General features: G+C 48.8%; 1 protein-coding gene across 11 annotated transcripts in view; it reads right to left on the reverse strand.

Moving 5' to 3' along the window:
• FRMD6 (FERM domain containing 6) overlaps positions 1-27,139 on the reverse strand; it is a 108,554-nt gene that overhangs the window by 26,161 nt on the left and 55,254 nt on the right. For 10 of the 11 annotated variants that reach the window (XR_012159619.1, XM_073350155.1, XM_073350154.1 and 7 more), the window contains 5 exons: positions 18,440-18,689; positions 16,538-16,628; positions 10,240-10,319; positions 8,032-8,108; positions 5,158-5,344 (listed from right to left, as the gene is read on the reverse strand). Coding sequence is in view for 10 of the 11 variants with exons in the window: in XM_073350155.1 (XP_073206256.1) it covers positions 5,158-5,344; positions 8,032-8,108; positions 10,240-10,319; positions 16,538-16,628; positions 18,440-18,538 (534 nt within the window). In the remaining variant the exon portion in view is untranslated. Of the gene's footprint in view, positions 1-5,157; positions 5,345-8,031; positions 8,109-10,239; positions 10,320-16,537; positions 16,629-18,439; positions 18,690-20,110; positions 20,620-27,139 lie in introns of those variants that run through there. The other variant, XM_073350157.1, reaches the window with a different exon arrangement.

The raw sequence follows: 27,139 nt of genomic DNA on the forward strand, positions 1-27,139 counted from the left end.
CAGTTTCTGGTTGGAGTCGGTTTTCGAAGCTTTTCTGTCGCAGAATTACCACCCTTAAGTCTTTTACTGAAATGAAGAGCAACGACTTTTCCCCACCCGCGTCTCTCAGCGACCGCGCTCTGGTAACTGCAGCAGGTGATGGTATGACAACATTCTAGGACTGAAATGCGAGTTGCACGTAGACTGTGTCCCTTTAACTTCGCACCTGTTTTCTGGTGCAGGAGAAAGACTGGACCCATCTTGGCATTTGGTTACTTGCACGCCGGCTGGCTTCAGCGGCGGGGAGCGATGTAGAGAAAGCAGAAGAAGATTTGCACTGCCCGCTCCATGGTCGTGCAGGAAGGGGGCTGCCAGAGAAGATGGCTGGGCCAGGAGGTGGGCAGGCTTGAGTGAGATACATTCCTGTAGGCTTCTTTATGTGGAATTTTAAACCCATTAAAAACAAAAATTCAGGTGTGGATTTCCAGTTGGACGGTGTGATCTCATCTGTAGATTATGCTGGTCCTGCAGTACCACTGGGGACTCTCTGCTCTGGATAGAGCTTCCACGGTCGCACAAGTTAGAGACTGAAAACTTCTCCAAGGCAGGGCTGCAGCCTCCTCTGAAGTGTGTCCAGCATGGCTCTCGCCCAATAACGACACCACCACCTATCAGCTAGCCACAATACAGTCCCAGGCTCCACGCGATCAAACACAGCAGCAAATGGACCACTTGCACCTACTGTCAGAGTATGGTCTTAACAGCACCTGCCACGCCCATGTGAAGACAGGGAACTAGCTTTACTGAAGCAAGCGTTCCATGCAGCGTGTTTCAGAGGTGCGGTGGGTACATGCGCTGCCTAACACCTTCAGTGCCCTTCTTTTGGTGGGCAACTCACTGGTGGATTGTCATGGCACACAACATTCCTGTGTCGGGCAAGTAGTGTGAATGTCTCTCTCATGTAACCAGCTGGACATCCTCCTTCGAGCTGGATCTGTAAGTTCCACAGCGGTCACCGGACAGCAATAATTATGAATGAAGCAACCCCAGCATCTCCCTCCCTCTCAATCTCTCACACACACACCCCCCAAAACCTCCCAGGGACCTGAATTTTCTCTTTGGAGAAGGGGAGGAGGATAGCCTTCCCAAGCATTTGCAGACATGGGGACGCAGTCAGTATGTGTCACCCCTTCCTCCCCGCTCTCTGCGCAGCCAGGAACGGGAAGGAGAGGTGAAGCTGCTCATATGCAGCCCCGCAGCTGCAAGGCCTCCTGTGTTTTGTCTCCCGGCCCAGCCTCCACGCCCCACTCACACTGCTGCTTGTGGCTGCTCCGTGCAGGCAGGAGCGCGACCAGGAGCTGCGAGGAGCCGCAGGGGCAGCGATGGGCAGAATGCACGAGGGAAAGACGCGCTCTCTCTGGAAAGCCCAAGAACCACACAAACCCCCCACCCATCAGAGAGCCAGGGCCCCCAACGAGCTGGGGCCAAACGGCCCCACTCAGCACACTGGGCTGCTCCCTCCACCTCTGGACGGCCACACGAGCAGCTGTGCCGAGAGCAGGAGAAGCAGGGACTCAGATCTGGAGCTCTGGCATCCCAGCAATGGCTGGGTGGTGGAGCAAGAACTTGCCAGCTCAGCAGGGGCCCAGCTGACCCCGCAGGGCAATGGGGTGTGTGCGGTAGGCTGACCAGATATCCCGATTTTATAGAGAGAGTCCCGATATTTGAGTCTTTTTCTTATATAGGCTCCTATTACCCCCCACCCCCGTCTCGATTTTTCACACTTGCTGTCTGGTCACCCTAGTGTGCGGGCACAGAGGACCGAGTTTGCACCGTGCCCAAGCGCTCACGCCGAATGTACAACCTGGCTTCGCTATCCCTGCAGCCCATAGCACTCACTATTACTATCCACTCACACTACTCCAGTGCATCCATTGCTGCTCAGGGGTAAACAGGCCCTTGCTTTGGGCTACCTGGGCCAGCTGCATGCTGCGGAGTTCCCATCAGCCCATGGCTTAGTCCACAGGCCTTTCCAGTCTCACTGCTGCGAGCCCTTCCCTCTCTCCGGAAACCTGAGTGCACTGAATGTAGAATCATAGAATATCAGGGTTGGAAGGGACCCCAGAAGGTCATCTAGTCCAACCCCCTGCTCGAAGCAGGACCAATTCCCAGTTAAATCATCCCAGCCAGGGCTTTGTCAAGCCTGACCTTAAAAACCTCTAAGGAAGGAGATTCTACCACCTCCCTAGGTAACGCATTCCAGTGTTTCACCACCCTCTTAGTGAAAAAGTTTTTCCTAATATCCAATCTAAACCTCCCCCACTGCAACTTGAGACCATTACTCCTCGTTCTGTCATCTGCTACCATTGAGAACAGTCTAGAGCCATCCTCTTTGGAACCCCCTTTCAGGTAGTTGAAAGCAGCTATCAAATCCCCCCTCATTCTTCTCTTCTGCAGACTAAACAATCCCAGCTCCCTCAGCCTCTCCTCATAACTCATGTGTTCCAGTCCCCTAATCATTTTTGTTGCCCTTCGCTGGACTCTCTCCAATTTATCCACATCCTTCTTGAAGTGTGGGGCCCAAAACTGGACACAGTACTCCAGATGAGGCCTCACCAATGTCGAATAGAGGGGAACGATCACGTCCCTCGATCTGCTCGCTATGCCACTACTTATACATCCCAAAATGCCATTGGCCTTCTTGGCAACAAGGGCACACTGCTGACTCATATCCAGCTTCTCGTCCACTGTCACCCCTAGGTCCTTTTCCGCAGAACTGCTGCCTAGCCATTCGGTCCCTAGTCTGTAGCTGTGCATTGGGTTCTTCCATCCTAAGTGCAGGACCCTGCACTTATCCTTATTGAATCTCATCAGATTTCTTTTGGCCCAATCCTCCAATTTGTCTAGGTCTTTCTGTATCCTATCCCTCCCCTCCAGCGTATCTACCACTGCTCCCAGTTTAGTGTCATCCGCAAATTTGCTGAGAGTGCAATCCACACCATCCTCCAGATCATTTATGAAGATATTGAATAAAACCGGCCCCAGGACCGACCCTTGGGGTACTCCACTTGATACCGGCTGCCAACTAGATATGGAGCCATTGATCACTACCCGTTGAGCCCGACAATCTAGCCAGCTTTCTACCCACCTTGTAGTGCATTCATCCAGCCCATACTTCCTTAACTTGCTGACAAGAATACTGTGGGAGACCGTGTCAAAAACTTTGCTAAAGTCAAGAAACAATACATCCACTGCTTTCCCTTCATCCACAGAACCAGTAATCTCATCATAAAAGGCGATTAGATTAGTCAGGCATGACCTTCCCTTGGTGAATCCATGCTGGCTGTTCCTGATCACTTTCCTCTCATGCAAGTGCTTCAGGATTGATTCTTTGAGGACCTGCTCCATGATTTTTCCAGGGACTGAGGTGAGGCTGACTGGCCTGTAGTTCCCAGGATCCTCCTTCTTCCCTTTTTTAAAGATTGGCACTACATTAGCCTTTTTCCAGTCATCCAGGACTTCCCCGGTTCGCCACGAGTTTTCAAAGATAATGGCCAATGGCTCTGCAATCACAGCCGCCAATTCCTTCAGCACTCTCGGATGCAACTCGTCCGGCCCCATGGACTTGTGCACGTCCAGCTTTTCTAAATAGTCCCTAACCACCTCTATCTCCACAGAGGGCTGGCCATCTCTTCCCCATTTTGTGATGCCCAGCGCAGCAGTCTGGGAGCTGACCTTCTTAGTGAAAACAGAGGCAAAAAAAGCATTGAGTACATTAGCTTTTTCCACAACTTCTGTCACTAGGTTGCCTCCCTCATTCAGTAAGGGGCCCACACATTCCTTGGCTTTCTTCTTGTTGCCAACATACCTGAAGAAACCCTTCTTGTTACTCTTGACATCTCTGGCTAGCTGCAGCTCCAGGTGCGATTTGGCCCTCCTGATAACATTCCTACATGCCCGAGCAATATTTTTATACTCTTCCCTGGTCATATGTCCAACCTTCCACTTCTTGTAAGCTTCTTTTTTATGTTTAAGATCCGCTAGGATTTCACCATTAAGCCAAGCTGGTCGCCTGCCATATTTACTATTCTTTCGACTCATTGGGATGGTTTGTCCCTGTAACCTCAACAGGGATTCCTTGAAATACAGCCAGCTCTCCTGGACTCCTTTCCCCTTCAAGTTAGTCCCCCAGGGGATCCTGGCCATCCGTTCCCTGAGGGAGTCGACGTCTGCTTTCCTGAAGTCCAGGGTCTGTATCCTGTTACTTACCTTTCTTCCCTGCGTCAGGATCCTGAACTCAACCAACTCATGGTCACTGCCTCCCAGATTCCCATCCACTTTTGCTTCCCCCACTAATTCTACCCGGTTTGTGAGCAGCAGGTCAAGAAAAGCGCCCCCCCCTAGTTGGCTCCTCTAGCACTTGCGCCAGGAAATTGTCCCCTACGCTTTCCAAAAACTTCCTGGATTGTCTATGCACCACTGTATTGCTCTCCCAGCAGATATCAGGAAAATTAAAGTCACCCATGAGAATCAGGGCATGCGACCTAGTAGCTTCTGTGAGCTGCCGGAAGAAAGCCTCATCTACCTCATCCCCCTGGTCCGGTGGTCTATAGCAGACTCCCACCACTACATCACTCTTGTTGCACACACTTCTAAACTTAATCCAGAGACACTCAGGTTTTTCTGCAGTTTCGTACCAGAGCTCTAACAGGAAACATGTAACAGGAACATAGGCCAGCCAGGGATCTTCTTGGTCATCAAGCCCCCTGCTACCACAGGCCACCCCGGCACATAATCCCCCATAGGCCTCTTGGGACAACAAACAGCGAGCATTATGGTGAAGGAGAAACACCACAACCCTGATGTCCAAGCACAGCATCTGCATTCAGACCCAATCACGAGCCCATTTGTTTGCCCGGCATGCATTTTCCACTATGCCTGAACATACCCATCTTCCACCACTGCCCTGACGCGGGATCCTGCCACGTGGAACGGATCAGAACAATGCTACTGGCAGCTACCACCACTTGGGTTCCCTCTCGCCTACGAAGCTCCCATTCAGGATATTTCTCGTTCCGATTCACTTCGCGCTCCCTCCGCCTTTGGACACGAGTGGGGGAAGAGGGCGGTCATGCACACGGAAGCTCTCTGCCCGGGGGACAAGGAGACGGCACCTACCCATGCAGGGAAGTAAGCCTCCGGCTCGAAGTACTTCCCATAGTGCTTGTTCCTTTTGAAGTTCCCAAGGTCGGCCTGCAGCGCGAAGGCTGCCAGCAGGAAGTAGGCCTCCTCGCGCAGCACACACTGGGAATGCAGCAGCTCCTTTCTCAGGTGCCAGTAATAATAGTATCTGGCTGCTCGGTCACTGGGGAGAGAAGAGCAGAACCGTGAGCGCATGCACGACAGAATGAACCTGCCCCGCGGACCGTGGGCCCGTGACGCAGACCACACTGCTCAGCAGCACCGTTCCCCCTGCAAAACCAAGTAATTTCCAAACGCTGGGGCGGTGGGTGTCTGGGAGCGCTGGGAAGCCACACGGGGGCCAAATGCGCCTCCGGGCTACGTTCTTCGCTGGCCCCATCTCAGAGCTCCCCACAAGAGGGCGGGGCAGAGTTTCCAGCCTTCAGTACACATCAGAGGCTCTGCCTGTGACTCAGACCCCTGCGAGGCAGCAAGCACGAGGCGCTGGCGTGAAGGAAACTCAAGGGAGGGCATCTGAGGAGAGGGCAACGGGGAGGTGGGGCCCGCCAGTGCAGGGAGGGAGCTGCGACCGGGAGCAGAACTCACAGCTGATTCGGGGGTGCAGAGCAAAGATGCTGAGAAAGGAGGCAGGGGATTGCAGGGAGGAATGGGGGGGGGCAGGACGGCCGCTTATGGGCACTGATGTGGTGGGGACAGCTTGGGGAAGGAGGGAAGGAACTGAAGCTATAGCTAAAGGGCAGCCAGAGGGATCCTGCCTGATTCCCATGTCCCTCTCCAACTTACTCAAAAGTTAGCTGCTCCCCAGACCCCTCTCATCCACTGGTCCAATGGATCTCACACAGCACCCGCCTTCCTCCCGTCCCCATGGTATCTCTGGGTTGGCTGAGTATAGGCAGATCTTGCCTGAGCACAGGACAGTGGGGATCAGGAGGGCACAGGTGCCCTTACATCTGTGCGTGCTGGGCAGGTACAAGAGGAGAGGGAAAGGGGTGTCTGGTGCTGTCAGGTGCTTGTGGCAATGTTAGCTCGGTCTCTGGTTTCTATCTCTCCTTGCAAGGAGGGAGTTGTGCTGTCAGGGGAAGAGGGGCAGGGCCAAGGAGCAGCAATGAGACAGGCTTGTGTGGAGGATGCTCTGCCATGCACCGAGACTGGGGCTGCTTCGGGTCTGAAGGCTGCTTCTGACCGAGCTAGCATCTTTTAATGGCTCTACATTTTACTCTTAATTGTTCAGTGACATTTCCCCCGCACATTATTAAGGAGCTCAGACATGGGACCTCACTCCTAAGGTGGGGGGCAGCGTCGCTCCCTGCCACGGCGGCTGGCGCAGACCCAGTACACAGCGACAGCTGTCAGTCAATATCTCCCTGTTGGGCTCTCCCCATCCCCAGGGCTGGGAGCCGGGGCCTGGATGGGCAGGATCCAGTCGCTGCAAAGGATCAATCAGATGCGGACGCATGGGAGGGACCTATCGGGAAGCAAACCAGTCGGGGCTCTTTCTGGATCTGCAATGTCTGCGCCACAAAAAAAGCTGGACATTGCCTCCTATTTGAAAAATCCACCCGGACAGAGGAGCAAACAAGAGGCAAACTCGGACGTACGGTAACCCTACCCTAGAGAAACTACATGACCACCACGCAATCCCGCCCTAGCAGAGGAAGTCACCACAAAAGAATTCTTAGGTCAGGGTTCTCTGTTATGCACACATCTGTGTTTGTGTGCACTGCCTGGGCAAAGGACAGGGGGTTACCCATCTGTAGCAATACAGTGGAAAGTTCATGTAAACAATACATAACTGAGTCAGGCTCTTAGTCATTGCCCTCTGTTTTCTTCAGTGAACAATTTCTCCCTTTAATTAAAATGGGTATTCCAAGGAGTCTGCAAACCCTAAACACAATCACAGTCGTTCTCTACCTTTATTGTACCTCCAGGACCGAAGCTCGAGCCAGCACCTCTTACGGTTGGCAAATAAAATGTTTGAAAACTGCTCAGCTCTGAGCTGTGCTGGAGACTCTACCATATTTCTAAGCAGTGACGAGCTTCATAGGAGGAACATATTGCAGTTTTAGCTACTGCACATATCTATTGACCTATTCCTGACATCCTTGGGCCACATTCTGATCTCGCAGAGACCCAGACCTTCCCAATGGGTTTATTTACACATCTCAGTAGTCCCAGTGACCAAGGACTTACACTGATAGAAACCCAAATTCTCAAGAGGTAGGGGTTGTGTAGAACTTGCACACACAAATATGCACGCCCAATTGCAGGCACACGTTGGCTAATAGGATAGACGAGGTCTGCCAACAAGCAAAGGGATAGCTGCGGCGATACTAGCTTGCGCGGTTAGAGTAAAATGCAGGGCCAACCATGGGTGCACGACTCCATGCAATTTTGGGATGAGCCATGTCACCCTTCTTTTTGGAAAGTTCGGCTCTATGGCATATATTGTTAATTGAACAAAAGCTGAATTCTGCCTGCTTTTTGCTTTACAGTGGAAAAACACAATACGTTGTAAACCAACCTGCCCAAACTATATCACAAAAGACTCATTGTATCTTGCTAAAGTAAAAAACAAAACAATTTCTCCCTGCTCAGACCAGCCATACAGGAGCACTTTGCTAATGTTAATCTTTATAAGGATAGAAATATGAAATTGATCACGTAAAGGCTAGTTACAAATAATTTTTTTCCCTAGCAATCCGCTGTTACTGGGGGTCTATGACAAAGTTACAATACATGCAATGAACTCTAACCAAGTAGGAATAACCCAAGATATTTTCTATTTTTTTCCATTAACAATAAAGCATTTTTTGGTGCAAAAACGCATTCTTTGTAATATTTTCCCCTTACCTGATCAGTCTGCCATTTTCCACATAATATTGCACTCGAAAGTGGATAATCATCGGGGGACCAAACTGGTCAATGCCCTGCAATAGGGAGAAAATTATTCAGAGTTCCTTCCCCAGAGGATATAAAGAAACCATTGAGAACATAATTTTTTGCAAAGTTTTCTGTGAAATCAGAAAGATAATGCAATCTTTGATGCTCTATATTCTGTTTTCTCAGTGCAAAATTTATCATGACCACCACATCCAGGAAACCAGAGAAGGTGGAATGTAGATCAAAGTCGGGCTGTTTTTCTAAATTGTACATTTTTTATAAAAATGTTTTGAAGTTTTCAAAAGTTTCCATTTTTTGGGAAAACTTCCAAGGGAAAAAATATTTAGCCTGTTGGCTGCTGTTCGATCTATTTTATCCCTTTATTTTTCATGCATCTTTTGCTGAGTTGCCAATTTCATATGGTCAGGTTAGCCACAGGGTAGGATATATCTCAAAATGAGAAAGCTTCAGATTCCGTTTCAAAACGGAAAAGGTTTTGAGTTCAACAGTTACTGGATTTCAAAAATGGGGCAAGGGGAAATTCTGAGAAAAATTCTACAAAAATTTAAGAGAAATAATTCATGTTGTTCTGAAAAAAAGGCAAGATTCCAGTTATGAAATTTTCAAAAATTCTGTAAATTAAAAAAAAAAGACATTTCCAGCAGCTATAAGGGGAAGGGGGGACAGACGCCATTGTTGTATTTGGAGTTTGTTATTTTAATGCATTTTTTCCTGTTCTCTACAACTGTCATAAATATAAGGGAAGGGTAACAAACTTCCTGTATACAGTACTATAAAATCCCTCCTGGCCAGAGGCACAAAATCCTTTTACCTGTAAAGAGTTAAGAAGCTCAGGTAACCTGGCTGGCACCTGACCAAAAGGACCAATAAGGGGACAAGCTACTTTCAAAAGGGGGGTGGGGGAGGAAAGGTGTTAGTCTGTCTGTTCTGTGTGCTTGCCAGACACAGATCAAGGAAGCAAGCAATCCATCTCCATTAGAATTAGTAAATACTAGCAAGGGAATGCATTAGCTTATTTTTGTTTTGGCTTGTGATTTTCTCTGTGTTGAGAGGAAGGTTTATTCCTGGTTTTCTTTTTGTAACTTTAAAGTTTGGCCCAGAGGGAAATCCTCTGTGTTTTTGAATCTGATTGCCCTGTAAGATTATCTTCCATTCTAATTTTACAGAGGTGCTTCTTTTACCTTTTTTCTTTATAATAAAGTTCTGTTTCTTTTAGAATCTGATTGGGGTTTTTTTTTTTTTTTAAGTGTCCTAAAAAAACCCAAGGTTGGTCTGTGCTCATCTTGTTTATTCTCAAGCCTCCCCAGGAAAGGGGGTGTGGGGGCTTGGGGCGATATAAGGGGGAGTAGGAACTCCAAGTGGTCCTTTCCCTGAGTTTGTCTAAATCACTTGGTGGTGGCAGCATTACCTAATCCAAGGTACAAGGGAGAATTTGTGCCTTGGGGAGTTTTTAACCTAAGCTGGTAGAAATAAGCGTAGGGGGTCTTTCATGCGGGTCCCCACGTCTGTACCCTAGAGTTCAGAGTGGGGAGGGAATCCTGACAACAACCTACAAGAGATGCCGTAGAATATGTCTAGGTTGGAACTTTTCTGCAGAGATTCAACTCACACTCACCCCCATTGCTTTCCTTTTGGGGACCTCTTGTCTCTCATTACAAGAAACCATCCCCTAACCATTCTTGTCTGACGTCTCCTACCCCAGAGCTTGGTATATGGGTTGACTAGCTTTGACAGATCTGCCAGTTATCATGAGGGTTAATGCTCTGGGATCCTAATGTAGTTCCCAAATGTTCCCTAATTTAGCCTCCCAGACATCCTGCAATCCAGCAGTATTCAATTGCCATCTAGGTAATCTTTATTTTCTCAAGCTTTTCATTTATAAATCACTTAACAATTGAGAATTTCAGATCCCCTCTTGTTTTGCAGGTAGACAGGCCACGCATGAAGAAGTCTTTTTGAGCAGCCCTATGCCACTCTCATCAGTAACAGTTGATTCGTTTTTAATTAATTTTGCATGCTTCAAGTTTTCCTCTTCGTCTTATAAATTATGCACCCTTCAAACCTTCCCCTAAGGTATAACGGCTCCAGCTAGGTGAAACATGGAATCTGTAGAGAGGAAATAACTGGCCCCTCTCAACCCAACTCTTACGGTCATACCTTGCTAGCTTCTTTCTTCCATTCCTTTGGGCAGTATTTGTAGAGTTTCTGTGATAATTCCATATACACATGTTCATTGTCTGCATTAGAAAGAGTGGAGATAAGAAAGGAGAAAGCAAATGGTTCCCCAAGATTTCTTTTAAAAAACGTACTATAAAAATTTCACACCCACAGTTATGCAAGCTCCCAAATACATTTCAAAAGAAGAAAATGCAGCATTATTTAAACACTCTCCAGCGTAAACAACACATCCACATATTTCCTGTGGAAAAGTATCAGATCTTCATCCATGGCATTGGTGAGTATTCTTGATCCTCACCTTTCTCATACCCTAGAGCAGGGGTCGGCAACCTTTTAGAAGTGGTGTGCCAAGTCTTCATTTATTCACTTTAATTTAAGGTTTCGCGTGCCAGTCATACATTTTAACATTTTTTAGAAGGTCTCTCTCTATAAGTCTCTATATTATATAACTAAACTATTGTTGTATGTAAACAAGGTTTTCAAAATGTTTAAGAAGCTTCATTTAAAATTAAATTAAAATGCTGATCTTACACCGCCGGCCCGCTCAGCCCGGTGCCAGTCTGGGGTCCCAGCCCTGTCCACATACCCAGCCCTGTCCACATAGAGTAGGTACCTACCTTCTCCCTGGTTCTGGCCCATTCTCTTCTTCTCTCTGCACTGAGATGAAGGTGGGAGTGCACTGAGAACAGGGCTGGGGGTGAAGGAGCAGGGTGGGGATTGGGGTGCAGGGTCTGGCCAGGAGCTAGAAAGAGGGAGGGGGCTCAGGGTTGGGGTAGGAGGTTTGGGTGTGGAGCGCTTACCTGGGCAGCTCCCATTTGGTGTGAGGGGTGCAAGTGGGAATGTGTGGGGGGGTGTGCAGGAGCGCCCGTTTGGTGCTCAGGGTGGGGGTGAGGATGTGGATGTGGGGGTGCAAGAGTCAGGTCATGGGGTGTGGGGGGCTGGGTATGTGTGGGGGGTGCAGGAGTCAGGGCAGGGTGTGTGTGAGGAGGGTGCAGGAGTCAGGGCACGGGGCTGGGAGTGAGAGAGGTGCAGGTGTCAGGGCAGAGGGCTGGGGGTATGTGAGGGGGGTGTGGGGTCAGGGCAGAGGGCTGGGATCGGTTGCAGGGAGGGAGAGAAGGAGGGGCAGGAAGCCTGCACGCTGGGGGGAAGAGACGGGGGGGGGAAGCTTGCCTGCCCTGCAAGGAGAGAGTGGTGGGCAGGGGCGGAGAAGAGTGGGCCGGGCGGGGCCGGATTTTTAATTGCACGCTGCTGTCCCCGGTAGACAGCAGCGCACCATTAAAAATTGGCTCGTGTGCCATAGGTTGCCAACCCCTGCCCTAGAGGTCCTAGAAGCTTCTTTCTGGATTCCTTGCAAGAGCCAGCCCTCACAGGTAGAAGCCAGTGACTATGCAGTGTGGCAGCATGTTCTTGCTTTCTATAGAACTACAGCACTATAAAATATTTATTGTGCTTACTCTTATTAAAAGGGACAGTAACATCTTTGGTGCTTTGTTCAGCCCCACTGTTTGGGGTCTCTGAGGGTATGTCCACACTGCAAGTAAAAACCTGCAGCTGACCTGGGCTAGCTGACTCAGGCTTGCGGGGCTTGGGCTAAGGGGCTGTTTATTTGGAGTGTATACCCAATGCACAGCTACAGACTAGGGACCGAATGGCTAGGCAGCAGTTCTGCAGAAAAGGACCTAGGGGTGACAGTGGACGAGAAGCTGGATATGAGTCAACAGTGTGCCCTTGTTGCCAAGAAGGCCAATGGCATTTTGGGATGTATAAGTAGGGGCATAGCGAGCAGATCGAGGGACGTGATCGTCCCCCTCTATTCGACATTGGTGAGGCCTCATCTGGAGTACTGTGTCCAGTTTTGGGCCCCACACTTCAAGAAGGATGTGGATAAATTGGAGAGAGTCCAGCGAAGGGCAACAAAAATGATTAGGGGACTGGAACACATGAGTTATGAGGAGAGGCTGAGGGAGCTGGGATTGTTTAGCCTGCAGAAGAGAAGAATGAGGGGGGATTTGATAGCTGCTTTCAACTACCTGAAAGGGGGTTCCAAAGAGGATGGCTCTAGACTGTTCTCAATGGTAGCAGATGACAGAACGAGGAGTAATGGTCTCAAGTTGCAGTGGGGAAGGTTTAGATTGGATATTAGGAAAAACTTTTTCACTAAGAGGGTGGTGAAACACTGGAATGCGTTACCTAGGGAGGTGGTAGAATCTCCTTCCTTAGAGGTTTTTAAGGTCAGGCTTGACAAAGCCCTGGCTGGGATGATTTAACTGGGAATTGGTCCTGCTTTGAGCAGGGGGTTGGACTAGATGACCTTCTGGGGTCCCTTCCAACCCTGATATTCTATGATTCTATGATTCGGGCTTAAATTGCAGCATAGGCTCTGGGACTGTGGGAGGGTCCCAGAGCCCGGAACGTCTATACCACAATTCAACAGCCCCTTAGCCTGGGGCCAGCTGGCATGAGCTAACCACAGGTGTATAACTGCAGTATACTATAGACATACCCAGAGTGGTTAATGCTCCCTGACAGCGAGGGCCAGAGCTGAGCTGAGCTAAGCAGGGAGATGTGTTACAGGAAAGTCACTTGCTAGGCGAACTCAAGAGCCGCAAACAGAGGCGGCTAACAGGAGAGTTTTGGAGGGAGTGTGAGAGGCTCTTTTTCCAGGTTCAGCTGTATTTGCTATTTCAAGATGGCCAGCCATGGAACAATGGTGGTGACCTGCAATGGATGTCCCATGTTTTCTTTCCTGCCTGAAGCCAGAAGGGACTATCTGTGCCTGAAGTACAAGCTAGTGGCTGTGCTGGAGAAAAGGATTCTTGGATTGGAGGAGCAAGTAGAGACAAGGAGGAGTTCCTAGACAGCCCAGTTCAGGAAACACCAGCACCCCAGGTTCAAAGAGGAAAGGAGCCGGCCACCAAGGAGTTGGAGAGGGAGGACGTCAGAGAGGTGACCTGGGAGTTTGCAACCACCAGAAACAAGAGGTCATGGCAGAATCTGAAGTGGCTGGAGATAGATGAGGAAGGACAGCCTGTGGCTTCCAGGGAGATGACGACCAGGAGGAATTACACAGAGCTAGAAGTTTCCAATCGATACCAGGTCCTCAACGTGAAATCTGTGGAAGAAACCTCTCAAGATCCAGCTGGTCCAAGGGAAAGGAGGGATGTACAGGGCACACCTGGGGCTGGCAGCTTGGCCCAACCTGTAAGAATATTAAACTTGCCCAAAAAGATCTCCAACTATCCAAGGGAGACAGACAATCCTTGTTGGGAGTTCAGTACTCAGAAGAATCTAAAGAACATTCGTCAAGAGACAGGCGGACAACAGGGTGGCGTGCTGCTTTCCCAGAGCTAAGACATGAGATCTTACTCTAAGACTGGATAGGCTTCTGAAATGGTCAGGCAAGGATCCACTGGTGATGGTTCATATTGGCACTAATCACACCATGTTGCGGGATATATCTCAGATAGTCGATCACTTCAGGGAACTCGGAAGCATGCCCAAGTGATCGTCTCTGAGATTCTGCCTGTCCCACGAGCGAAGGAAGCCAGAAGATCTGGCAAGTGAACCATTGGCTAGGTAAGTAGTGTAGAGTTTTGGTTAAGCGGAACATTGGTTCCCCTTCTGCTGAAGTGGAAGTCATCTTAACTCGACGCTCCCCCTGTCCCCATAGAAGATGGTCCAATCTCCTCAGGGACCGGCTGGCTTGAGTAGTGAGGAGTATGTTAAACTAATAATAAAAGGGGAGGGTAAAAAGAGGGAAGATCTGAGCACTCAGCACAAAATCAAGATGAGAACAAAATTAATCAAGGAACCAAAGGACATTATCTATTTCTGAGTCACTGATAACTTAGAAGAAAATGATCCTGAATGCTTATGGGTCAGTGTCCAAACAGATAAAGCACAGGATGGGATATTAATTGGTATCTACTGAAGACCACCAAATCACACCAAGGAATAGGATGACCTTCTCCTTATGTATTTATCTATAAAGTATAGGAAAAAAGCTGAATAATCATGGGGACTTAATTATGAGTGGCATATGCTGGAAATCTCATACCATCAGAAATAAAACATCTGTGGACTTTCTGAAGATTAGTCACAACAATATCCAAACTCAAAAAAGTGTTGTATCCAGCATGGGGCAATTCTATACTAGACCTCACCTGAATCACATGCAGGTGAAGTGTTGCTTTCATAGCCCTCCTCAACTCCTGCCATTGCCAAATGGATCTCAAAGATTGGAGCCGCTACCAGGAGCTAGATTTTTCCTGGGCAAGGCAGCAAGGCCCAGATCCTCAAGGGTATTTTGAAATCACTAGAAGTTAGGAGCCTAAATACCCCTGAGGATCTGGGCTGGAGTTCCAAGTGAATTATCAAAGCCTTTAGAACTCATGCAACCCTGTAGACCCAGTCCCCCAATTTGATTTGCATTATCAAGGTCTTCATTGGATAGTGTAGTGGGGTGGCTGCCCCATTCCCACAGAACAGGGGTTAAAAGCAGCTCTGGAGAGGGCTGCATCTGAGATAAAAAGAGTGAGAGCAGCTGAGGGAGTAGCTGACCACAGCTGTGACCAGTCCAATCAGGCCACAGCTGGCCCGGATAAAAGGGCTGAGAGAGGAGCCAGGTCAAGAGTCTCACTCCAGCCCTGGAGTGGGAAGGGCCTTGCTGCCTTGGAGCAGGGTACCGGAAGCAGAACTGTGCTGGGGAAGGGCAAGAGGAGCTGGGGAGCTCCAGCCTAGCACCTCCACAGGCTGAGGGACTTGTTAAAGGCCTAGAGAGGTACTGGGGCTGCAAAGGTGCAGCCCGGGGATAGGCAGAGGCAGCTGGTCCAACCCCCTTGCCAGTGATGAGTGGTTTACAGACTGCAGTCTGCTACAGAGAAAGGGGGCTAGAGACGACTGGCAGTAGCCACTGAGGCAAGGGGGACACAGGAGGTGGGGGTTCCCCTGGGAGGGGAGACCCAGAGTGTGGGGACTGCTGTGGTACCAAGGTAAGGGGCACCAGGGTCCAGGAGGGACATGGGGCCTGTGGCAGGCGAGACACCGGCCAGCAGGGGGCGCTCTGGAGCTGGAGTTGAGCTAATTCCCGGATGACCAGCAGGAGGTGCTGCGGCGGTGAGTATGCAACCTGCTACAGATAGTAAACACTTCTCAAATAAACCCCAGCCCCTACATTTCTGTTCCTGAGTAACTTCAGAAGAGAGCAGGGCATTCTATGTACACCTACACTGCATTCTGAGCCCAAGTCCCCCTTCCATCCACAAATCAGTCTGACTCGGCTCAGCAAGCACTCAGGCCTCCGGTCCTAGGACACTGCGAGGCAGGTGGGTCAGAGCCTGAGTCCTGCTGAGGGTCAGGTCCAAGCCCTGTCATTCTGCAGTGTGGATGCACCTCAAGATGAATCCATGAGCCAGGGTCCCACTGACCTGGGTTTACGATGCAGCGCAGAAGTACCTTCAGACCCTGATTCAGCCAAGCACTTACGCATGTGATAAAATCCCATTGACCTCAATAAGAACTAACCACATACTCAGGTGCTTTATTGAACAACTTGGATATGTGCTGAACTGGGTCTCAATGCAGCACGGCACTCTGCACATACTGAAACTCCTCTGACATTTTGGCCTCGTGCAGTTAGTCTGGACTCTGGGAGTTACCTAGCAAACACCCCACCAAGAAATGCTGCTTGGTGAACAGATAAGGAAGTAAACAATCAAGCATAAAATCTGCGGGGGGACTTTGAAGGAAACCAAAACACATTTTGACTCAAGATGTAAGGAAGAATTATTTGTTTTTTGAAGCAGTGATTTAACACCACTTCAGGAACTATAAAAAGTACGTAGGAGTGCCTCTTTAACAGCAGCAGTGCTCACCCGGGGCTTGATCCAACTCTCACTGACTTTAGTGCGGGCTGATTGGGTTCCCTGGAGGCTAGACAATATCAGAGAGCACATGACAGTTTGTTTGAACATACAGAATATATAGAAAACTGCAGGAAAATAGAACTTAAATGTGAGCCAGCTCCAAACCAGAGCCTTATCCTGTCACCAATCAGGGCACACAATGAATGGGGATTTCCGGGTGAAGAGGGACAGTGCTACAATGGACAATACTTTATATTTATCATCCCTTGTTATAATAATGCTCAAGTTGTTTATCAACATTTCACTCATGACGTGGCAGGTTTATTCCTATTCTGGCAACCAGCATACTTCTGTTGCACATCTGTATGTGACATAGCATTGTTTGAAGTATACAAGTTCAGACTGAGACTTACTTTGTATGACGCTGAGTCCAAAGAGATGACAATCCCTTAACCTCAGAAGGTCGCATACCTGGACAAGTAACTCACGACATAATATTTTAACCTGCAGCAGAAAAACACAGGATTGAAAATATTAACGAGAATCTGCCAATATGTTCTTCAGGTGTTTTATGATCTTTAATCAAGCCCCATCCTGAAGCCGCTGTACATTCCCGGCTTCCACTGAAGGTCAATGGGAGCTTTGAGTGTGTACCAAGAAATGTAAAACATTAGGCACATAAATTATGTATTCTATACCATGCATACTCCAAATTCCAGCTGATCCCATTACCCACTGCATGAGACAGACATTTAACTACCTAAAGGTGGGCCAAGATGGTCACTACTTTTGATATCAGCCTAACAAAATATTTGCCTGTAACAAAACAAAATGCTTGCTACAGGCAAGGCCTTTCACACCGACAGGTATTGGCTACAGTGCCACAGATCCACAGTCACTTAGGACCTCAAGGTTGTCACTATACTGTAGGTGGTGGCCACTCAGCACTGCACAGGAAGAACTAAACTCTGGTCTTCTCCAAGGATGAAAATCAACCTTGTGCAGAGGGCTGGTGTTAGGCCTAGGAACCACCAAAGTCCCAGGACCTTAGTTCTGCATAGTCCCTGAGAAATGCCAAAACCTACCACTTGTGCTAAAAGAAGATCTTCTTTAGTGGTATCAGTATTAGGGCTTAGTTATGACACAGACCAACAATTCCAATTCCAGCCAGTCTGTGGTTCAAAAACCCACATATTACAACATCAAGGACTCACAAGAGTTTAAGAATAAAGCAAACTAGAAGTGTCCCCCATGTTGCTGCTCCTGTTAATTTGCAGTAAAGGTTTTCTTCCCGTTGGAGTTCTCCTGAAGGGTCCGGTTCTCCATTGTCCTGCACTGTGCGCCGTAATTTACACCCAGGCAAAGGAAGTGCAATATGGATGTAAAACACTACCAACCTGATTCCGTAGCATTTCTACTCCCACCTGACATTACTGTGAACAACTACACATAGTGCAGGGGACAGGGAATCAGACACACAACTCCTAGTTCAGAATCTCATTAACCTATAGAGTGGAACAATTTTGGGTTTCTTTCTCTAGAATAAATTCCAGTCCAGCCCTTTGAAAAAGCTAAGAAACCCATATTATTGTCAAAAGGCTCCATTCTGCCTCTATGTTCACCCTTCCAAAACCAATGGGGGTTGGGCATGCATGTCAGGGGCTTAACTGGACCCAGTTCTAATGATACATAAAGGAATGGATCACACCTAAAATAACGTCACTTGAATTTAGCTAGAGCAGTGCACGAAGAATGAATTCTCAGAGCATCAAGCCCAATGAGACAGAGAGAATAAAATCCTGATGTGCCTTCAAATGTGAGTAACCGTAAAAGGAGTAATACATTTAAAACAGCAGAAGACTGACCTCTTTTAGAAACACATTTGTTAGATATATACACACACATATTTTCTGTGTCCTAAATCAAATATATTTTATATAAAATGGAGAGGTTACCAAAAAAGTGAGCTTTTGTACATACCCTCCAGTTGCCACTTTTCCACGCTGTTTGATGTAAACGGGCATAGAGAAGAAAGGCAACTGCGTGCCAAGTGGACTTCTTAAAAAAAGCCTGCTTTAAACTAATTTTGAACACTGTGTTGCAAGGAGAGTTGCCCTGGGCAGATAACTCTGCTCATCTGTCAGTCAAGTGGCAGCCTGGAGATGACCTGTGTCACAGGTGTCAGTGTGTGATAAAGCGACTCCATAAGTAAAACAGGGGCAAATCAGGACAATGCAGGCTGTGGGTACAGCATCCTAGGAGACCCAATGCTAGATGAATGCACAGGACATACCTGGGTTAAGGCATTTACCTACATTTATAATGATGTTGAGAGAATCGTCGTTGGGAAGGAAAATACAAACGCTGCGGCGGTCTTGCATGATTCTGTTATTATGGAAGTTCAGTTTGTTCATTGTGTTCTGGGCTCTCTCTAGTGGTTCAATGCAGCGCTCCGAGTCCTGGCAGAAACCTCAGGTTCAGAGCACTCAGCAGCCAACAGCTTCTCCTCATCACAAACCCATCACAGGAGGGACATTCTGGCCTTTGTCTCTGGGGGTGCCATAGCTGGGAAGGAGAGAACACGTGAGTGTCATATCAACAGGGAAGGGATCTCAGCAACCTTCTTTGAACAATGGAAGGGCTACAGAGCTTTAGGCCCTGGGACGCATTTCAGTGGAATCGTTTCCCTCAGTGGCTCTCAGCCTCTCCCATCCTGAGACCATATGTTACAACAGAAAAGGGTTCCCCGCTCCAGGGCCGGATTAACGCATAGACACATGTGGCATGTACCTAGGGCCCCAATTCGTGGGGGGCCCAACCCAAGCAGTGCTGCGACCCTGAGACCCAGATCACAGTGCCACTCATTCAAATTCGGACTGGCTGCCCCTCTGTCACGATGGGGCAGGGGGATGCACCAAATCTGAGTGAGTGGCATCATGATCTGGCGCAATGGGTCACAGCACCACTCAAACCTGGCCTAGCCGCCCCCCGTCATGAGGCCCAACCTGAGCGGGCAGTGGGGCGGCCCACGTTGCTTCTCCTTGCTGCTTCTATGGGGCCAGCTTCTGCACTGGGGCTCCCTGCACCAGGAGCCTGCCTAGCTTTGCCTTGCTTCCAGCAGCCCACATCCCCTCTACTCTGCCCGCAGGACTTGCTCAGCAACAGCCTCAAGACCTGCTACAAATACGGAGAGCTGCAGCGAGTGCCCACGTAGGGGAGCCAGCCAGGAATCCTAGAGGGATGGACCGAAGGGGTTAACAGGGCAGCATCTGTGCAGCGGGGAACCCTGGGGGACGGACCTAAGGGGGTTAACAGGCAACATCCGTGCAGCTGAAGCCAGTCACTGACTGATCTGGAAAGGGAAGGTTAACTAAGCAACATCCATGCAGCACAAGCTGGATGTACTTGGGTTACAAAATCATAAGTGCAGCTATGCTGGCCAGGGCAGGGTTAGTATAAATGCATCCCTACTGTGGGAGCATCTACTTTAGCTGGCCTGTAGAGGGGCCAGAAGTGCATGTTTGCCTGGGTTAATCTAGTCCTGCCCTTCTCTCTTGGGCACCTGCCCCTCAGGTTGGGAACCCATCACTTACACTTAGCAACAAAAAGCCAGCTGGATTTACATTAATTTCCTAACACCGTTAGGCATTTACGAAGTGATGTGGAATTAACAGCTGCAACTCTCAATACAGAAGTATTTGTATTTAGTTCGCTTGCTTTGATGAAATGCAATTCATTGTTATTCAGTGTCTTATGTGATAGCCTCTGTACGAGCTCTCTAATGCTACCAATGCATCCTCAAGGTACGTTCTGACCATCTGCCTCTCGGAGGATTAACGTGGGATTTGTTATTTCTCATTTAAAACATCCCTGCCCAGTTTTAAGGTACAGCAGCAGACAGAATTACCAAGGAATAGCAGTTTTATAAGAGGTATCGCAGACAGCAGCAAATGATGCTGAAATTTCACTGCCCCACTTCTACAGACCTGTTTCATGAAAAATTACACGGCTACTGAAATGGCCATCATATGACACCATCTAGGAGGAGTTCTCTCAGTCCGACATCATTAGCACAGATAGGAGCTTTCAGACCTTTGAAAAATGATAGTCATCTCACCCAATGTAGTGATTTTGAAAAGGGTAAACAAAAGTACCACGGCGTCCAGGTCTCAACTTTCCTTTTTGGAAACATACATTGTGTCTGTGATCCTCCCACTGAAGTTGAACACAGGCATTTTTGTGCCGGGCTGGTCTTTGGCCACGTGGGCTTGGATTCTGCGCGCACACACACATAACTAGCTGGCCATACACGAGCCATCTCATTGTGTTCAACGTGTAAATGGGTTACAAGATCAAGGCGTTAATTCCTGCTCTGTATATTTCCCAATATACAGACACCCCCTACCCCCTGCACTGTCTGCATACAGAGTCTGCACTCCTAGGAGTGGTATGTTAAAGTCTGACAAGTTGGTGAGGTTTCAATGCAAGGTAAAACGTACTATTATATCAGATTTACCTTGGGCAGACTTTTACCACCCAATCTCTTCCATGCTAAAGCTAGAAGCCTTAAGTGCTCTGCAAGGCACTCTGTTAAAACAGTCACTCACGGAAACTATTTGGACTGGGTCTTTGCTCCCAACTATATTAAGGCCCCAATTCAGCAAGGAACTTAAGCACATGGATAACGTTAAAACAGGCTGCCAGTCCCACTGACTTGTGGTATTCATGTGCCTAAATATCTTGCAGAATCAGAGAGACTTACTCACTTAAAAAACCCACCCATTATGTTACCTGAATACTGCTCTGAGTTCCCACCCATACAGGCAGTGTTGCAAAGAGGACATGACATACCATTTTACCCATATGAACAAAACCAGGTCTGAGGCCAACCTAGTACGTATCAGAGTTACACAGAACCACGAAACCTCCTAGGACCGAAAGCTCAGAGACATTAATTACAGTGGCCAAAAATTCCAACTGACTCTGAAAAGCCTTGAAATGGCCGTTTTATTCTTTTGGCTTGGTTTCAGACAAGCCTCTAAAGGGCTTTACTGGCATATTAAGAAGGGGAAAATGTATATACGGCAAGAACAAAACAGTTCTTTTTGGAAAGAAACAGGAGTGCACTTGGATTTAATTTGTTGCTGCTAGCAGAAAGAATGGGTGGTACCTTTATAACTGCTCAACAACATACCCCCAGCTCTGCTGTATTTAATCCATTTGTTTCTTCCATGATCACTTATATTCTGACCCCTGATTATTTCAGGATTTAACAAATGAAAAAAATCAAAATGCGCTTCTGTTTTTACAAGACTATAAATTGGAAGCTCATAATTCTTTCCTTTCGGGTTTTAGAGAGGCGATTTTTTTCATTCCTATACAGTTAGCATAAGTACTTCCCATTTCAGTATCCCCCTCCTCCCCATCAAAACTGTTCTATAGGAGGGATGTTAGAAGTTATTAATGTCTTATTGAAATTTGACTCCTTAAATGGTCTTAACGTCAGGAAAATTTCCTCTTAAAATATACATCAAATATCCTCAGCTGACATGCATCGGCACAGCTCCACTGACATCAACCAGCCGTGGATCTGGCTCCATATTCCGAATTAAACTGCAGTCTCTCTTTTCAGGAATTATCTACTGGTCATTAACGCACCTAGAGAACGAAGGAATGTTTCTGCTCACCCACTTTCTATGTGTTAAATTAGAAGCACCTAAAGTCTCACCACTGGGAGGAAGCCACAATTTTCTTAGCAGATTTAAGAAGGAGAAATGGGAAAGGCTCTGAGACATGAACCATCACTACATACAACATTTTGTAATTCAGCAGCTGAAAGGCTCCAGTCAGATGGGAGATATTACTGCAGTTGCTTTACTGATATAATTTGCAATGGTCTAAAGTGTAAAATTGACCATCTCCTACAGCTCCGTTTTGATCTTGTAATAAAGTGGATGGGTCAGCCCAAGGCTGCCCAGAATATGACTATGCTCAGATTCCAAGCACCTCAAATGCTGGAATACATTCAAATTTCTCTACTTCTATCTGGTGACAGGGAGAGCACATAGTGACGCTAACCCATCTCTCTCCCAGCAGGGAGGTCTTATAGCAACAATCCTCCAGGCTGACTGGCTAGCAGACAAGGGCAGCACTATCTTTCCAGCTACCCAGATGAGACTATGAAGGACAGAATTTACTATTGCTTCTGGCCTTTTCCAGGAAAAGATCCTTGTGTCCCTTGATTCTGACTTCACTTGTTTTCAAATCAGAACACTTATAAGCTGTGTTGCAGAGTAAGACATCAGTATGTCTCCGTTGTTGTTCCCCATGGATCCCATATCGAATAGGTTATTCCTTCTCATTTATTTACTTGTTTGTTTGATGTTCTGAATGCTACATTTAGAATGAAGGACGCAGTTTGGTCCCTTCTCTTCTAGTCTAGTGTATCAAAGTTCTTATACTGCACTCTCACTATGTGCCATGACCGTACATCTGACACATGCCATCCAAGGCAGCACTGTCCAATGGACAGGGTACTCGACTGGGACTCTGGATACCTGAGTTCAGACTGAGAGCAAAGTTCAACCTGGAATTAAAACGGCTTTAACAGTGAGGGTGATTAACCCCTGGAACAGATTGCTAAGGGGTGGGGTAAATTCTCCATCACTTGGAGTCTCTCAATCAAGATTTGCAAAAGATCCATTCTAGTTCCACTATAAGGTGCTGGGCTAATCACTGCATGAAATTCCCTGGCCTGCGTTATGCAAGAGGTCAGATTAAATGATCATAACAGTCCCTTCTGGGCTTAAACCTGATTAATCTTGCACTGGCTCTGCCATGGGCTTGCTTTACACCCTCAAACAAGGCACTGCACCTCCCTGTGCCTCCGTCTCCACTCCTGCCCTCTGTTTTGTCTAATTAGACAGAGCTCTTCAGGGTAGGGACTGTCGTCGCTTAGGAGGTATTTGTACAGCGCCTAGCACAATAAGGCCCTGATCATACTTGTGGTCTCTGGATGCTACCGTAATACAAAAAACAGACTTGGGGAGATTTACCACTGATAGGCCCTAAACTAACCAAACTCTTGTAATGGTCATGGAATAGTTCAAAAGAACCTGGCCTCAAATGCATGTTTATCACCATTTCCTCTCCTCAGACACTCCCTTGCGCTTTGTGGGAGTTTGAACGAGGATATGCAAAATTGTTGTTGGCCTCCTTTCTGCAGCCTATGACGCAGATGGTTTGCAATGTCTCATGTGACTGAATAGTCCAATCCAAGATTTGCATGGTCTTTGGCAGTTACTGAAAATGTGTGGATCTTGCCTGGGAGCTGCTTGCTTCCTAATGGCTCTTTTCTCCTCAAGCTGTAGGAGCCAGCTCCTGTCATGGACTTTGATATCCTGATGGAGACAATGGTGCCACTTGTTACAATAGGATATGCAAAGAAGCTTTAAATAGGATAGCAGAGAAAGCGGCAGTCTCTCTCCTTTGCAGAAAGTTCTTCACTGAGTATTTCAGTGGCCCTCAAAAAGGAGAGAGAGAGAAAAAAAGTCAGCTCAAAGCAAGATGTCTTATGAAATACTCTTCAGAGTACGTGCTCAGCATACACTAGGCACAGAAATGAAGGGGTCCTTCAGCTGACGGAGGTTTCGGTTGAATAGAAGGAGACTCATTTACAGCAGCTGCCCTTAATCTTTCTAGTTTTCCCTTTGATAAGAAAAAGAGCAGTTTTGATGGTATTTATAAAGAATAACTAGGCAACACAGTGGTAATGATATCCGGTTATCAAAAACATTTTCTTTTAAAGGGTGAGCTCTGAACAAGTAGTTTTAAGTCACCGTGATGATTTATGAATGCCCAGATAACCTACACAATGAAACATGCAAATGTCTCGCATAGAAACTACTTTTTCTTCCTTTTTATTTACGCTCGCACTGAGGAGGCTGCCCCCTTCCTTCAGCAGATATTTGCCTCCGACCAAAAGAGAGCACTGGTCTCCGTGCCAGTTTCATTTGCCTATTCTGAAAGTGCCTTACACTAAACCCTAGCCTTACCTCTGCAGTAACAAAGTCATGAAACTCAGAGTGAAGGGCCCCCTGTTAAACTCAGCTCTGAGCTGTTGAACGTAGGCATTATGCAGACATCTTTCAGTAAGGGCAAGTCAGCCCCCATGCTCCATGGCCGCAGAGTCCCCCTGGAGAACTGGTCTGATTCTGCTGGGCAGAAATGGAGCTAGGGATTGTATAGTGGGGGACATACTCCTGAGCAGAGCCTCACCCTGCATGGGCTTCCTGCACCATACCATGACGGGTGGGTGGACACACAGGCAAGGCTGGATATTTTGATGATCTTCCTATGATCGGGAGAGGGGCTGGAGCAGGCTCTGTGGCCTGGCTGTGGAGCCTCTATATTGCCTACATGGGGAAGGAGTCTTCCTCCCTCTCAACCTCTTGTATCTGCTCAGGTATTAGCCTGTCCACATGGGGCAGACACTGGTCTCAGGATTTGGGCGTATACAATTTCATGACACTAGGTAATGTGGCCTAAGGGAGATGAGTTGAGTGTTGCTAATGAAATTCCCTGAATTGAACTGACAGAATCAGTCCCGACTATGACAAACCAGGGTCTAAATAGAACAGCCACGTTAATTTCAAGGCTCATTAAAAATTATAGGGGAAAACAAAATTGCACTTGCCACGTACCCGCAGCCCTGAGACCTCAAACTGGAGAACTCCGATTTCCTCCAAACTCATTATTTGGTAACTCAGGATAGGAGGGTGGGGGGACAGTGACCTCACAGAGGCTGGTGGGATGGAGCAGAATGGAAATCAGGCTCTTCTAGTTTGCATCAAAATCAACAGGATTCTGCCCAGAGTGGGGGGGAAGGGTGGCCATAGTGTGGTGTGGGCCTGGCTGGGTGTACAGCTTGGCCTACTCATACAATGAAGTAGGTGACCCTCTACTATTCTCCCTGTCCCCCTGTAATTTCAATCCAAGGTATCTTTTTTTCCCTTCCTAAAAAGCTTCCTTCCAGCAGGAAACGTCACTGGTGCAGAATGGTGACTCTGGGATTCCTATATACACAGTCAGGAAAGCACTGGGGATGCTGGAGGACACATGGAGCTAATTCAATGCAAATTATTCAAAGGCAAAAGACTTCATTAAAAAGGACACCATCAATCTAGGGAGGGAAATCACTTCTGTCTGAATTCCGATTGGTCCATTCGAGAAGTAATACCTCAAATTATTATGATGAAGCGAGATTAGAGGAAGAGAGCTCTGTTTTTTCAGCTTGTTTACTCTGGACAGCGTTTGACAGCATTTTGCAAACAGTCTCTCAATGACTCTGCAGCAAGTATGCTCAGTTTACAAGTCTAAATATGTCCAGTGATTTTAGTGAGTGCTAATGTGAGGGCCACCCTCTGAGCTGAAACACCAGGGATCGAACTGGGGCCCTCCAGACCTAAAAGCGTGAGTTGCTCCAGCATGACCTATAGCAGAGGTTCTCAGCCTTGTTCTTTCTGAGACCCCCCTCAACATGCTATAAAAACTCCAGGGCCCAGTGGGGGAGGGGGGGAGAGACTCAGGCATAGGCGTAGTTTGACTTCTATTTTGGGTGGGAGCAGGGGCCGGCAGGGCTCAGGCCAGCTCTGAACAGCAGGGTGGAGGAAGGCAGCACCACCTCCACCCGACTCACCTCAGCAGGCCACCCACCTGTCTGGGCTGTGTGGGGTAGGGGTTCAGGTCAAAAAGTTTGAAAACCACTCAGGATGCAGGCAGGGAGTAGCTAGGGGCTGAGTGCGAGCAGGGGGGTAGCTCAGGGTGTGGGCAGAGGGGTAGCTGGGGGCTGTTTGCAGGCAGGGGGGTAGCTCGGGGTGCCGGGGGGGTAACTAGGGGCTATGTGCGGGCGAGGGGGGTAGTTAGGGGCTGTGTGCAGGCAGAGGGGTAGCTCAGGGGTAGCTAGGGGCTGAGTGCGAGCAGGGGGGTAGCTCAGGGTGCAGGGAGCGGGTAGCTAGGGGCTATGTGCGGGCGGGGGGGTAGTTAGGGGCTGTGTGCAGGCAGAGGGGTAGCTCAGGGGTAGCTAGGGGCTGAGTGCGAGCAGGGGGGTAGCTCAGGGTGCAGGGAGCGGGTAGCTAGGGGCTATGTGCGGGCGGGGGGGTAGTTAGGGGCTGTGTGCAGGCAGAGGGGTAGCTCAGGGGTAGCTAGGGGCTGAGTGCGAGCAGGGGGGTAGCTCAGGGTGCAGGGAGCGGGTAGCTAGGGGCTATGTGCGGGCGGGGGGGTAGTTAGGGGCTGTGTGCAGGCAGAGGGGGTAGCTCAGGGTGCAGAGAGGGGCATGTGGGGGGGAGCTCAGGGTTCAGGGATGGGGCACCTAGGGGCTATGTGCAGGTGGGGGGAGGGTAGCTCAGGGTGCAGGCAGGGAGTAATTAGGGGCTATGTGTGGGTGTGTGTGGGGGTAGCTCAGGGTGCAGGCAGGGGGGTAGCTCGGTGCAGGGATGGGGTACCTAGGGGCTGTGTGTGGGCAGCGGGGTAGCTCAGGGTGCGGGGGGGTAACTAGGGGCAGGCAGCTCAGGGTGCAGGCAGGGGGGAGCACAGGGTGCAGGGATGGGGTACCTAGGGGCTATGTGTGGGTGGGGGGGTAACTCAGGGTGCAGGCAGGGGACAGTTAGGGGCTGTGTGGGGGCAGGGGGTAGCTAGGGGCTGTGTGCCAGGAGGGCTCCTCCGTGGTCACTGCTCCTCAAGGGCTCTGCTGGCCACAGAGCGGGGTCCCCCTGTCTGGGCGGCTCTTACCAGCTGCATGAGCGGAGGAGCAGCCGCAATTCCGGGCACCAGCAGCAGATGGGGGAATGCCGTGGCTGCCTGCTCCATGACACCAGCAAGAGCAGCAGCTGCCCGCCTCCGGCTTCCCGCCTCTGAGACCTGGCCAGGGGATGGGGTCTCAGGAGTGGGGAACGGGGGGGGGGGGGTATGGAGCTGCCCCTGGGACTGCCCTGCTCTGGCACTGCAGTGGGGGGGAC

Source organism: Lepidochelys kempii, chromosome 6, assembly GCF_965140265.1.
Source record: "Lepidochelys kempii isolate rLepKem1 chromosome 6, rLepKem1.hap2, whole genome shotgun sequence".
NCBI classification, from domain to species: Eukaryota; Metazoa; Chordata; order Testudines; family Cheloniidae; genus Lepidochelys; species Lepidochelys kempii.